Genomic DNA, 14,033 nt, shown 5'->3' with positions numbered 1-14,033 from the left:
TGGGAGCGAGCACGGCCATAAGGTAGCAATTATCGCTCTCGCAAGGGAATCGTGCACCCCCTCCCCCCTGCTGCCGCTCGAGGCGCGTGCACTCCTCCCCCTGCTGCCGGCTAACTTTTTCAGGCTCCTCTTCCTCGCTTTCCTCTCCAGAATTTGTGGTGAAGGGCCGGTAAAGTGCACTCTTTGCTTTTAATTGACCGAATTTCCTACAATCCCCAATCAACTTGCTGATTCGAGGGCAACTGTGGGAAAAAAATACTCTTGACTAAAATACATGGTCTTGCACCTGCTGTGTACGTTGACCTCCGAGTTGTCGCAGGCAAAGCAGGAGGCACGCATTATCAAGTTGTTGTGGGGACTTCATCAGAGGTTTCTGGCTTGAAGGGAGTATGTTTGCTGGGTTCCTGCTGTCCTCATTAGCAGACTGCGTGAGGTCTCCTCCTCAACAATTGGCAAAGCCCCTCCCGGCGGCAGGATGCGACGATAGGGAGGCTACTTTTTTCACTGTTTGGTCATGGCGGGGGTTCACTCGCAATCACACATGACGTATCTCTGCTGACCCACATAATTACACTCTACTGTATACAATATAAATATACTCCACATAATACAACATAGTACCACATAATTACACCACGTACTTACACTCTACTAAATGCACCATTCACTCCACATACCACTCAGTGCCACATAATGACATGCCACGTAATTACACGCCACTCGATGCAACATAAATACAATCCACATAACACCACTCAGTACCACATAATTACACTGCACTCAATGCAACGTAAATACACGCCACAAAAAAACACTCAGTACCACATAATCACACGTCACATTTACACTCTATTCAATGCAACATAAATACACTACACATAATACCACTCAGGGCCACATAATTACACTCTAATCAATGCAACATAAATACACACAACGTAATACCACTTAATACAACATAAATACACGTCATAATTACATTCTATTCAATGCAACAAATATACTCCACATAAGTACAAAAAAAATAAAAGACATTTTTACATTAAAATATTTTTTTAATCAGGTTCTTCAGTTGTATATAATGTCGTCTTAGTTTTTATAAAGGAAACAAAAATGCTTAACACTTTTAATTATAACTTTTAAACATAATGCACATCAGCCACAATGCTCTACAACATAGCCAAAACTTCAGGATAAACACATAAGGTCCCAGAAGCAAGACCTATTGGCTATGCCAATGCTTGTTTAACTTCTGGTCGCTGCTTGTTCTAAACAGCTGCTCTTTGCTCCCTCTTGGGCTGCAGATGCACCCACCTCCCTTCTGCTTGATGGGCTCTTTTCTTCGTGGAGCTGCATGGCGCTGCTGATTCCCCTCCCCTTGTTTACAATTGTTGCAGCCTCGCTGCTTTCCCCTGTAATCCAGACTTGTTCCAGGCACTTCGCCTGTGACCTCACCCTGGAGCAGGAGAGGGCGAGGGACGAACAGGGGGGCATATTATCAACAACTAGCAATATTTATCGCTAAATAGGCTTAGCAACATTTTTTTTATCGCCGCGCATTGCCGGATTTTATCACAGGGATAACGTGCTATTAGCAACGTTTATCTCCAAGCGATAGCGGCGAAATGCGTGAATATTGCTGGTAATTCAGCAATATTCAGGCATTATCGCTGATAGGGACTTAACCTGAATGTCCACCTCCCATTGGATATACAGGCTAAGAAGTGGTCTGAGCAGACGTTAGGATTTGGTGATATTCACCCATAGCGCGAATATTTTAATCGCTACGCCTGCGTTGATAATAGGCGATAGCGATGTTAGCGACTGCTTTCAGTCGTTAGCAGGTTGGGTAGCCCACTTTGCATGTCATTAGCGGTAAATATCCCTGACATGCAAAGCGGGCCCCAAACCGCTCGCTATCACCTAAAAGCTGAAGTTAGCGACAGCTTGCTAATAGGGCAATAAAATTATCGCTTTGCGGCCGAAAACTGAGATCATTTAATTTCGCCTGCCTTGGTAATATGCCCCAGGGAGTGCTGCGAGAGATGGAGCGGACATTAACACTATCCGTTTATCTTTGGAAATCTTCATCCTTAGTGCCCTGTATTATCACTTTGCATCTGTTCTTTTATTCGCCTTTTTTGGCCACAATTGAAATAAAGAGATAAAGAAGATTGAAGCCTTGAGGTGGGAGAAGCTTGAGGGTCAGAAGAGAATACTTTGAAACATTTTACTCCGGGTGCGTTAAAAGAACCGGTTTTATTGTTTTGAAACGCAGTGTACCAGTGCAGTCGTGGTTGTTGTCTAGGTGTTTTCTTATGGCTGTTTATATGGAAACGCCAGTATCCAGCCTAAATTGAAGCAGTCCAATTGAAGCAGTCCAATTGCTTCAATTACGGTCAATCCGGAAATGATAATCCATTGCAAATAAAGACATAAGCAATAGAATAGGATAAGATGAAGCAAACAAAATAAAGCAAAATGGATGCAAAAAGGTCAAGATAGGTTGAAGCCAGGAAAAGAGGGTTACTGTAGCTGGAGCTTTTAAAATCTGGAACTTGTTGAAGGCGGGGTGCAGTTATAACTCAGATCCTACGTCATGCCTGCTGAATATATGACAATAATAGAGCATTTGTTTTGGTCTTGCTAAAGTCTGGATAGACTTTACCCCGGTTCAATCGAAGCAGAGCGGGTGGACGTTCTTTCCACTTCCTAGCAGCAAAATTATGGAACACTCTACCAGTCCATATTTGGGAAATGGAGGAGCTGCTCCAATTTAGGAAAGCCATCAAAAATTAATTAATTAATTAATTTCGGCCGCTAAGCAGCGATATTTTTATCGCCCTATTAGCAAGCTGTCGCTAACTGATGTTAGCGACAGCTTTAAGGCGATAGCGAGCGGTTTGGGACCCGCTTTGCATGTCAGCAACATTTATCGCTAATGACATGCAAAGTGGGCGTGCCCAACCAGTTAGCGAATGAAAGCAGTCGCTAACGTCGCTATCGCCTATTAGCAAGGCAGGCGTAGCGATGGAAATATTTGCGCTAAGCGCAAATATCTCCAAATACTAACACCTGCCCAGACCAGTTCTTAGCCATGTTATCCAATGGGAGGTGGATAACATGGCTAAGAGCATTTTGTCGCTTATGCGTGAATATCGCTGTATTCTCAGCGATATTCACGCATTTCGCCGCTATCGCTGGATATTTTAGCACAATGGAGAAAAACAGTGCTAATAGCATGTTTTCTCCGCTAACATATCCAGCGATAGGCAGCGATAAAAAAAATGTGCTAAGCGCATTTTGCGATAAATATTGCTATTCCTTGGTAATATGCCCAGTTGTTCATTGTTCAGTGTTGAGATTGGTATGCTGTACTGTATCTATGTCAGGCTGGTAGGCTAGCATTTACTGCGGCAAAGCACTTCACCATTCACTTTATATAATACACTGTTGCTAGTTCCACTTTGAGAAACGCCATCAACCTTCATAGGCTACACATTCTGCCCCTCATGTGCCCTCAACCCCACCCCCACCCACCATCCACCGCTAGGTTCACCGGCACTTGGTCGGATGCAGAGATAGGAAGTAAGTTGGCACAAAAGGCCAAGATGAAGCAATTTCTGGGTCTTTAGCAAAGAGTGTAAGGTTGTTGAACGTTGAATGTATATTAGTGACAAACGTTGAGGTGTGTCACACAAATCTGGGTATTTTGTTGGATTTCCTCCAACCCTGGATTGATTCTGCTTTAATATGCCCGCTGGTCTATTTTTTTTCCATACTGTATCATACTATACCCTGAATCCCTCAAACCCGCACTGCAGACCGTCATTTTTTTCCAGTCCTCTACAAACACACAAAAGAGAGTAATGGGTGGGGTGGTGTGGCCACTTCATTGAAACCTAGTTGCACAGATATGCTAAGCATGAATTCTTTTTGAGTCCTCTGAAGTTGACTTTGTGCTAGGCTAAAAGTTCTGTGTCGATTTTAGTCCTGTGACAGCGTGGAGCAACAAGGGGATGACGTGTCAAGTGGGAATTCACAAGACCTCCATGCTTTCATGGCATGTTTTTTGGCTGTAGTTTCTCTGCACTTTTTCATGCCCTTTTTCATAGGGAAATGACAAGTGTTACTGTTAAGGCAATCACAAGGGGATGATGGACGGAGCGTTGAAACCTTTCAGACACTCACCCCCAGTCACAGATCTGGGTTGAATCTATCTTCGTTCTTTAGCTCACTTCAACACCTCAGTGCAGACCCAACTATATGCAAATCAGTTTTGACCCTGTTCCTCATGGGAACAGTCCAGCCCGAACTGTCAAGCCAGGTCTTCCCTGGACTGGAAACAAGCATCCTGGGACCATTTGCATTTGGCCGTTGTAGGTTATCAACATCGCTTTAGGCTTTCAGGTCGTTTCGCGTTCAGCAACTGCAAAGTGGCAATTTCTGTTCGGTAGCTATAGAGCTATGCCAATAGCTCTAACAAAAAAAAAATGCGAGACCTATTGCATTTCTAATGCTTGTTAGAACATTTTTCAGCACATTTATGCCCTCTAAAATCTCCATCTTTCACTGATTTTGTCTGAACTTTTTTCGAGGGAGGCCCCTAAAAATCATTTTTTTTAAAAGTCAATTTTTTCCCCATTGCTACCCACGTAGTTCTATTAGAGGGAGCTACTCACACCCCTTTGAAGTCGTCACTGCCTACAAACAAGTCTGAAGCTAGCACCAAAAACAGAGGGCTTTTGCCAGGGGGCAAAGCCGGTGTCGTGGTGGCAATTGACCGCCTCAGAAAAGGAGTACCCCTATAATATTTTGGGCCCTTACACATTTTTTTTAAAACAAACTAAGCCCTGGTCACACGAGATACAGACGCACATATTTTACTGAGGTCGTTCAATTTCCTAAGATTGTTATGGAATTTCGTAAAACTTTATGATGAAGAGTATATATATCACCGAAGTGTGTGTCAAAGATATTTACATTGGCATGCTAGTTTCTAGGGAGGATACATCCGTCAACTGGCTGATTGGGTAGATGAGTATTAGAACCCCTTTGAGGTTCTAAAGAGTCCTCTGCCCATCCAGTACCAGTGCCCCTCACGTTCAACAGCGAGTTTAGCAACACGCACTGCTAATTCATGCTGAATCTGAATAGCGCTTTTTTAGTCGGTAAACTCAGCCTTTCTGATGTCTGAGGGCGTTAACATGGGAACCATTGTTTTGGATGACAATAAACAACTATCATTCAGTGCCAAGATGATGCCCTAATGAGAGAACCTTTGCTTTATAGTCTCACGAGATATGGTGTTATAAAAAGAATAAGTGTTAGCAACTCTTTTTTGACCGATAAATATGAATAATGAAGTCATATGCGGGGAAGCTGGGCGTATTGGAGGTACTGATGCTGTAGTCTGCGTTCTCTACATCTTGGGGCATATTATCAAGGATGGGCGATACGTTATCGCCGCTTTTATCGGCAGGTAACTGCCGATAAAGTTGTGATAATGGGCTTGATAATATGCTCTATGAATTCCGATCGAAGCCCATGTTAGATGTGAAGACATCTAACATGGGCTTCGATCGGAATTCATAGAGCATATTATCAAGCCCATTATCGCCGCTTTATCGGCAGTTTCCTGCCGATAAAAGCGGCGATAATGTATCGCCCGTCCTTGATAATATGCCCCCTTGTTTTTTAGATTTGCGATTTATTTCTCAAATGTTGTGTGCTATGTTAGTTGGTGGCAAAATGAGTAAAAAGATTAAAATAAGTACAAAAGGGCGACATGTAAGTGTATTTCTTTGTTTTTCCCATAAAGGCCACACATGGAGATGGGGATCCCAGGATGTAGCTGAAATAGAGTCATCGCCTGTAAATCAAAAGTCCCTTCAAAAACCTACCAGCGAAAGAAAAGACCCTGGAGATGCACATATCCTCCATAGGAGAGCAGCGCTGGGTGAATACTGGAGTGCAGCAGTGCCCACGGTCAAAGCTGCACCTAAAGCTTCCGAAATCACACCCCAATGGACAACAGCATCTACCACAACTGCAGATGCATACTCTGATGCAAGAATGAGAGGGGCAGTCTCCGGTAGCAGTATTGCAACTCCATACTCTCCGACCACTGAAGATATGGAACAGACCTCTGATATCACAACTGAAGTAGACACAAGTGACATTAAAGACACAAAGGCAGACACCACAACTCAAGACTACACTTATGATAATACGGAAACAAACACAGACCATACAACTGAAGACAGCACTACTGATGCTGCAGGCACAACCACAGACAACACAAATGAAGACCACACTACTGATACTGTAGACACAACCACAGACAACGCACCTGAAGACCACACTACTGATACTGCAGACACAACTAAAGTCAACACAACTGAAGACCACACTACTGATACTGCAGCCACAACCACATACACCACAACTGAAGACTACACTCATGCTGATACTACAGACACAACCATAGACAACACAACTAAATACCTCACTACTGATAATACAGCAACAACCACATACACTTACACTACAACTGAATACTACACTAATACTGATACTAAAGGCACAACCACAGATATCTCTACCATAGCCCTAACCTCTGATGCCAATAATACTGCGACTCCTGTATTTGCTCCCACCACAGAAACCACCATTACAGATCAGTCCTCTGATACAACTACTACAGTTCTCACCACTGATGATACTGATACTACACCTTCACAAGTCACTGATACTACACTTCCAACTTCACCCACTAATACTGCTACCACAGTCCTAAATGTAGATGCAACGATTACCGGCACAACCTCCGATACCATTTCTTCAGGTCCTCCTACCACTCATTCTACTAATAATGAACAAACCTATGATACAACTAATGTAGAGCTATCCACTAAGGACACTACGGATGATCATCCCTCCAGTACTACTAACTCAAACCCAACCACTGATACTTCTGCTCTAACCTCAATAGCATATCCTTCCACCACAGCCCTGATCTCTGGTATCACGACTGGAGGAGCAATCACAGACCCCTCTACTGCAGTGCCAACCACGGCTACAATTACTACCACTCTTCCTACCACAGATACCTCCGTTATAAATCAAACCTCTGATACCACTAGTGTAATGAGCACCTATGATGACACTACTGAAGATCAAACCCCTGTTTCCACTACCATATACCCAACCACTGCTACAGCTCCTTCAAACTCAACCACAAATACTGCTACCACAGCCACAACTTCTGGTGCCACTAATACTGCGACTCCTGTATTTGCTCCCACCACAGAAACAACCATTACAGATCAGTCCTCTGATACAACTACTACAGTTCTCACAACTGATAATACTGATACTACTCCTTCACAAGTCACTGATACTACACTTCCAACTTCACCCACTAATACTGATACCACAGTCCTAAATGAAGATACAACGATTGCAAGCACAACCTCTCATACCATTTCATCAGGTCCTCCTACCACTCATTCTACTAATAATGAACAAACCTCTGATACAACTAATGTAGAGCTATCCACTAAGGGCACTACAGATGATCATCCCTCCAGTAGTACTAACTCAAACCCAACCACTGATACTTCTGCTCCAACCTCAAAAGCACATCCTACCACCACAGCCCAGATCTCTGGTATCACCACTGGAGAAACAGTCACAGACCCCTCTACTGCAGTGCCAACCACGGCTACAATTACTACCACTCTTCCTACCACAGATACCTCTGTTATAAATCAAACCTCTGATACCACTAGTGTAATGAGCACCTATGATGACACTACTGAAGATCAAACCCCTGTTTCCACTACCATATACCCAACCACTGCTACATCTCCTTCAAACTTTACCACAAATACTGCTACCACAGCCACAACTTCTGGTGCCACTAATACTGCGACACCTGTATTTGCTCCCACCACTGAAACAACCATTACAGATCAGTCCTCTGATACAACTACTACAGTTCTCACAACTGATAATACTGATACTACTCCTTCACAAGTCACTGATACTACACTTCCAACTTCACCCACTAATACTGCTACCACAGTCCTAAATGAAGATACAACGATAACAGGCACAACCTCTGATACCATTTCATCAGGTCCTCCTAGCACTCATTCTACTAATAATGAACAAACCTCTGATACAACTAATATTGAGCTATCCACTAAGGACACTACAGATGATCATCCCTCCAGTAGTACTAACTCAAACCCAACCACTGATACTTCTGCTCCAACCTCAATAGCACATCCTACCACCACAGCCCAGATCTCTGGTATCACGACTGGAGAAACAATCACAGAACCCTCTACTGCAGTGCCAACCACGGCTACAATTACTACCACTCTTCCTACCACAGATACCTCTGTTATAAATCAAACCTCTGATACCACTACTGTAATGAGCACCTATGATGACACTACAGAAGATCAAACCCCTGTTTCCACTACCATATACCCAACCACTGCTTCATCTCCTTCAAACTCAACCACAAATACTGCTACCACAGCCACAACTTCTGATGCCACTAATACTGCGACTCCTGTATTTGCTCCCACCACAGAAACAACCATTACAGATCAGTCCTCTGATACAACTACTACAGTTCTCACAACTGATGATACTGATACTACACCTTCACAAGTCACTGATACTACACTTCCAACTTCACCCACTAATACTGCTAGCACAGTCCTAAATGAAGATACAACGATTACAAGCACAACCTCCAAGATCATTTCTTCAGGTCCTCCTACCACTCATTCTACTAATAATGAACAAACCTCTGATACAACTAATGTTGAGCTATCCACTAAGGACACTACAGATGATCATCCCTCCAGTAGTACTAACTCAAACCCAACCACTGATACTTCTGCTCCAACCTCAATAGCACATCCTACCACCACAGCCCAGATCTCTGGTATCACGACTGGAGAAACAGTCACAGACCCCTCTACTGCAGTGCCAACCACGGCTACAATTACTACCACTCTTCCTACCACAGATACCTCTGTTATAAATCAAACCTCTGATACCACTAGTGTAATGAGCACCTATGATGACACTACTGAAGATCAAACCCCTGTTTCCACTACCATATACCCAACCACTGCTACATCTCCTTCAAACGTTACCACAAATACTGCTACCACAGCCACAACTTCTGGTGCCACTAATACTGCGACACCAGTATTTGCTCCCACCACTGAAACAACCATTACAGATCAGTCCTCTGATACAACTACTACAGTTCTCACAACTGATAATACTGATACTACTCCTTCACAAGTCACTGATACTACACTTCCAACTTCACCCACTAATACTGCTACCACAGTCCTAAATGAAGATACAACGATTACAGGCACAACCTCTGATACCATTTCATCAGGTCCTCCTAGCACTCATTCTACTAATAATGAACAAACCTCTGATACAACTAATGTTGAGCTATCCACTAAGGACACTACAGATGATCATCCCTCCAGTAGTACTAACTCAAACCCAACCACTGATACTTCTGCTCCAACCTCAATAGCACATCCTACCACCACAGCCCAGATCTCTGGTATCACGACTGGAGAAACAGTCACAGAACCCTCTACTGCAGTGCCAACCACGGCTACAATTACTACCACTCTTCCTACCACAGATACCTCTGTTATAAATCAAACCTCTGATACCACTACTGTAATGAGCACCTATGATGACACTACAGAAGATCAAACCCCTGTTTCCACTACCATATACCCAACCACTGCTTCATCTCCTTCAAACTCAACCACAAACACTGCTACCACAGCCACAACTTCTGATGCCACTAATACTGCGACTCCTGTATTTGCTCCCACCACAGAAACAACCATTACAGATCAGTCCTCTGATACAACTACTACAGTTCTCACAACTGATGATACTGATACTACACCTTCACAAGTCACTGATACTACACTTCCAACTTCACCCACTAATACTGCTAGCACAGTCCTAAATGAAGATACAACGATTACAAGCACAACCTCCAAGATCATTTCTTCAGGTCCTCCTACCACTCATTCTACTAATAATGAACAAACCTCTGATACAACTAATGTTGAGCTATCCACTAAGGACACTACAGATGATCATCCCTCCAGTAGTACTAACTCAAACCCAACCACTGATACTTCTGCTCCAACCTCAATAGCACATCCTACCACCACAGCCCAGATCTCTGGTATCATGACTGGAGAAACAGTCACAGAACCCTCTACTGCAGTGCCAACCACGGCTACAATTACTACCACTCTTCCTACCACAGATACCTCTGTTATAAATCAAACCTCTGATACCACTACTGTAATGAGCACCTATGATGACACTACTGAAGATCAAACCCCTGTTTCCACTACCATATACCCAACCACTGCTTCATCTCCTTCAAACTCAACCACAAATACTGCTACCACAGCCACAACTTCTGATGCCACTAATACTGCGACTCCTGTATTTGCTCCCACCACAGAAACAACCATTACAGATCAGTCCTCTGATACAACTACTACAGTTCTCACAACTGATGATACTGATACTACACCTTCACAAGTCACTGATACTACACTTCCAACTTCACCCACTAATACTGCTAGCACAGTCCTAAATGAAGATACAACGATTACAAGCACAACCTCCAAGATCATTTCTTCAGGTCCTCCTACCACTCATTCTACTAATAATGAACAAACCTTTGATACAACTAATGTAGAGCTATCCACTAAGGACACTACGGATGATCATCCCTCCAGTACTACTAACTCAAACCCAACCACTGATACTTCTGCTCCAACCTCAATAGCATATCCTTCCACCACAGCCCTGATCTCTGGTATCACGACTGGAGGAGCAATCACAGACCCCTCTACTGCAGTGCCAACCACGGCTACAATTACTACCACTCTTCCTACCACAGATACCTCCGTTATAAATCAAACCTCTGATACCACTACTGTAATGAGCACATATGATGACACTACTGAAGATCAAACCCCTTTTTCCACTACCATATACCCAATCACTGCTACATCTCCTCCAATCTCAAGCACAGATACTTCTACCACAGCCATAACCTCTAAGGCCACGATTGGTGCCACAAACAGTAATAACTCAACTTCAGACCCAACTGCTACAACTGAAGTTGCTCCTACCACTGATACTACTGTTAAAGATCAATCCTCTGATAAAACCACGGTAGTGTCAACCCCTGGGGACATTGTTACCACTACCTCTGATTCAGGCAAAAATACTTTAACTCCAAACTCAAACACACATACTAGTACTGGGGCTGTGACCTCTGATAGCACAAAAGAAAACACAACAACTAATATTGTTCCTGAAATCTCAACCACTACTGTAAAGACAACATCCTTTGTCACTTTGACAAAATTATCCTCTGCATTCACTACAACAAATGTATCCTCGACCGTCACTACTGCAGAATCAGCCCCTTCTTTTACCAATGAAGAGCCAACTACGACTGTAACTACTATAGACAATCCTCCTTATAGCACTTCTGGAAATCCAACATCCTCTGTAGCTACAGCAGAGTCAATCATCACAGTCACTAACCAAGAATCATCATCAACTGTCTCTACTGCAGACCCAACATTAACCTCCACTTTTAATACTACAGATCCAATCTTGATTACAACTTCTGCAAAGGAAACCTCAACCGTCACTACTGCAGAATCAGCCCCTTCTATTACCAATGAAGAGTCAACCTCGACTGTAACTACTGCAGACAATACCCCTATTAGCACTACTGTAAATCCAACATCCTCTGTAGCTACAGTGGAGTCAATCATCACTGTCACTAACCAAGAGTCATCATCGACTGTCACTACTACAGAACCAACCTCCACCTTTAATACTACAGATCTAATCTTGATTACAACTTCTGCAAAGGAAACCTCCACTGTCACTACTGCAAAAACATCCTCTATTTTCTTTACAGAAGTATCAGCCTCCTCAGTTACTACAGCAGAGACAACCTCTGTTGACTTAAGCCGAACTGCCATAACTTCAGAGCCAATTTACCCTATCACTACTGCAGAGAAAACCTCAATTGCCACTACGGCAAACCCAATCTCTACTGTCAGTACTCAAGACAATTCTCCCATTGGCACTAATGGAAAGCCAACATCTGAAGGTCCTACAACAGAGAAAACCTCAAGTGTCACTACAGCAGAACCTACTACATTTTCCTCTACTACAGATCCTTCCTTGACTGGCACTGTTGCAGAGACATCCTCAACTGTCAAGAGTGCACAGTCCACCTCTAGTGCTACTTCACTACAGACAGCCGCTGCTAGTACATCAGCAGGCACAGTAGTGAATATTACTACTGCAGGGATGTTCTCCACTGCCTCTATCGAAGGAGCAACTTCTACCATCACTACTAGAGTTACAACCTCTGGTGCCACTACTTCAGGGGCATCCTCCACTGTCTTAACAATAGCAGCAACCTCTGTTACTACTGCAGAACCAACCTCTACTGTCACATCAAGTCTGCTAAACTCAACAACCACTACTATAAAGACAACTTCCTCTGTTACTTTGACACAATTACCTTCTGCATTCACTACAACAAATGCATTATCTGTTGTCACCACAGCAGAGCCAACCTCCATAATCACAACTACAAAGTCACTCTTCAATGCCTCTACGACAGGCATGAAAGCTACTGAGGAGCCAACCTCCTCTCTCTCCACCAAAAGCACTACTTCCACTGCCACTACTGCACAGCCAGTCTCCCTTGAAACTTCTGCACAGTCAGCCGCCACTGTCTCTGTTCCAATTATAACTTCCACTGTTACTACAGCTGAGCCAACTTCCACTGTCCACATTCCAAATTCCACTTCTCCTGTCATTAGTACTATTAATGTCACCTCTGCAGTTTTGACTCCAGGAACTACCATCACCTCTGCCCCTTCATTTACCACCTCCCTGACCACTTCTAAAGCTAGTGTGCCTCCTCCTGCTCCAACTACTATCACTTCTACCTCTACAACAGCCTTCACAACTGCCACACGTAAAACCACTGCCTCCACTTCTACCCCTAAAACTGTCTCCATCACTAGTACCCCCACAACTATCACTTCTACCCTTACAAGTATGCCCACCACTACTATCCGTTCAACAACCACCACTTCTAGTCCTACAAGTACGCCCACCACCTCTGTGCCTTCAACTACCAGTACTACATCAGCCAAAACAACACCAGGTACGTACCTTCAATTTTCTTTTTTTGAATATTGTGTGTGTGTGTGTTTTATATTTAAGTCCAATTTAAGTCTAATTTATGAATGTATACATATATTTTTAGGTGGAAATTGTACAATGTATTTCACAACCTTTGTCAAATTAGACACTATTAAGTATGCACATTGGCTCCATATGTGAGGACATGAGGCTTGGCGGAGACATGTCTCCTCTTCTAGGGCCTGAAACAATTGAATCCTATAGTAGCATATTAATCATCTAAAGAGAACAAACTGCTTACTTCCCAGAAGCATGGCCTAGTCAATGCTACTTTTCACAAAAAGAAAGCAACCTAAAAATGTTAACATTCAAACCAATAAAATTATGGACATGTTTGAATCGAAGAACAAAATAACCATTTTTCTAGTAGCATGGGAAACATACAATACAACTGACTTGATAAGGCAAGGAATAGATCAAAATAATGATGGATGAAAATAAAATACATTGGGAAATTGAAGCAGCACAGTTTCAAAGAGTTTGGGTGGGATGACAAATATATTTTTGACTGCTCCTATTCTACGTCCTTGGTGTGAAGTGAAAACAGTGCTTGGTGGAATTACCGTTTCACCAAATATTCTGTATATTATGAAAGTTGGATTCTGAAAGTAGTAATTTGCGACACGAATGCTTGTGTATAATTATTGGACACGATTCACAAAGTCAAAGTGAGACGAAAGTTTGTTTAT

General features: G+C 43.1%; 1 protein-coding gene across 1 annotated transcript in view; it reads left to right on the top strand.

Moving 5' to 3' along the window:
* LOC144799010 (uncharacterized) overlaps nt 1-14,033 on the top strand; it is a 449,787-nt gene that overhangs the window by 117,965 nt on the left and 317,789 nt on the right. Inside the window, exon 2 of the mRNA XM_078670160.1 lies at nt 5,822-13,306. Within this exon, the coding sequence (XP_078526286.1) occupies nt 5,822-13,306 (7,485 nt within the window). The remainder of the gene's footprint in view (nt 1-5,821; nt 13,307-14,033) is intronic.

Source organism: Lissotriton helveticus, chromosome 12, assembly GCF_964261635.1.
Source record: "Lissotriton helveticus chromosome 12, aLisHel1.1, whole genome shotgun sequence".
NCBI classification, from domain to species: domain Eukaryota; kingdom Metazoa; phylum Chordata; class Amphibia; order Caudata; family Salamandridae; genus Lissotriton; species Lissotriton helveticus.
This window is presented reverse-complemented; position numbering and strand designations above follow the sequence as displayed.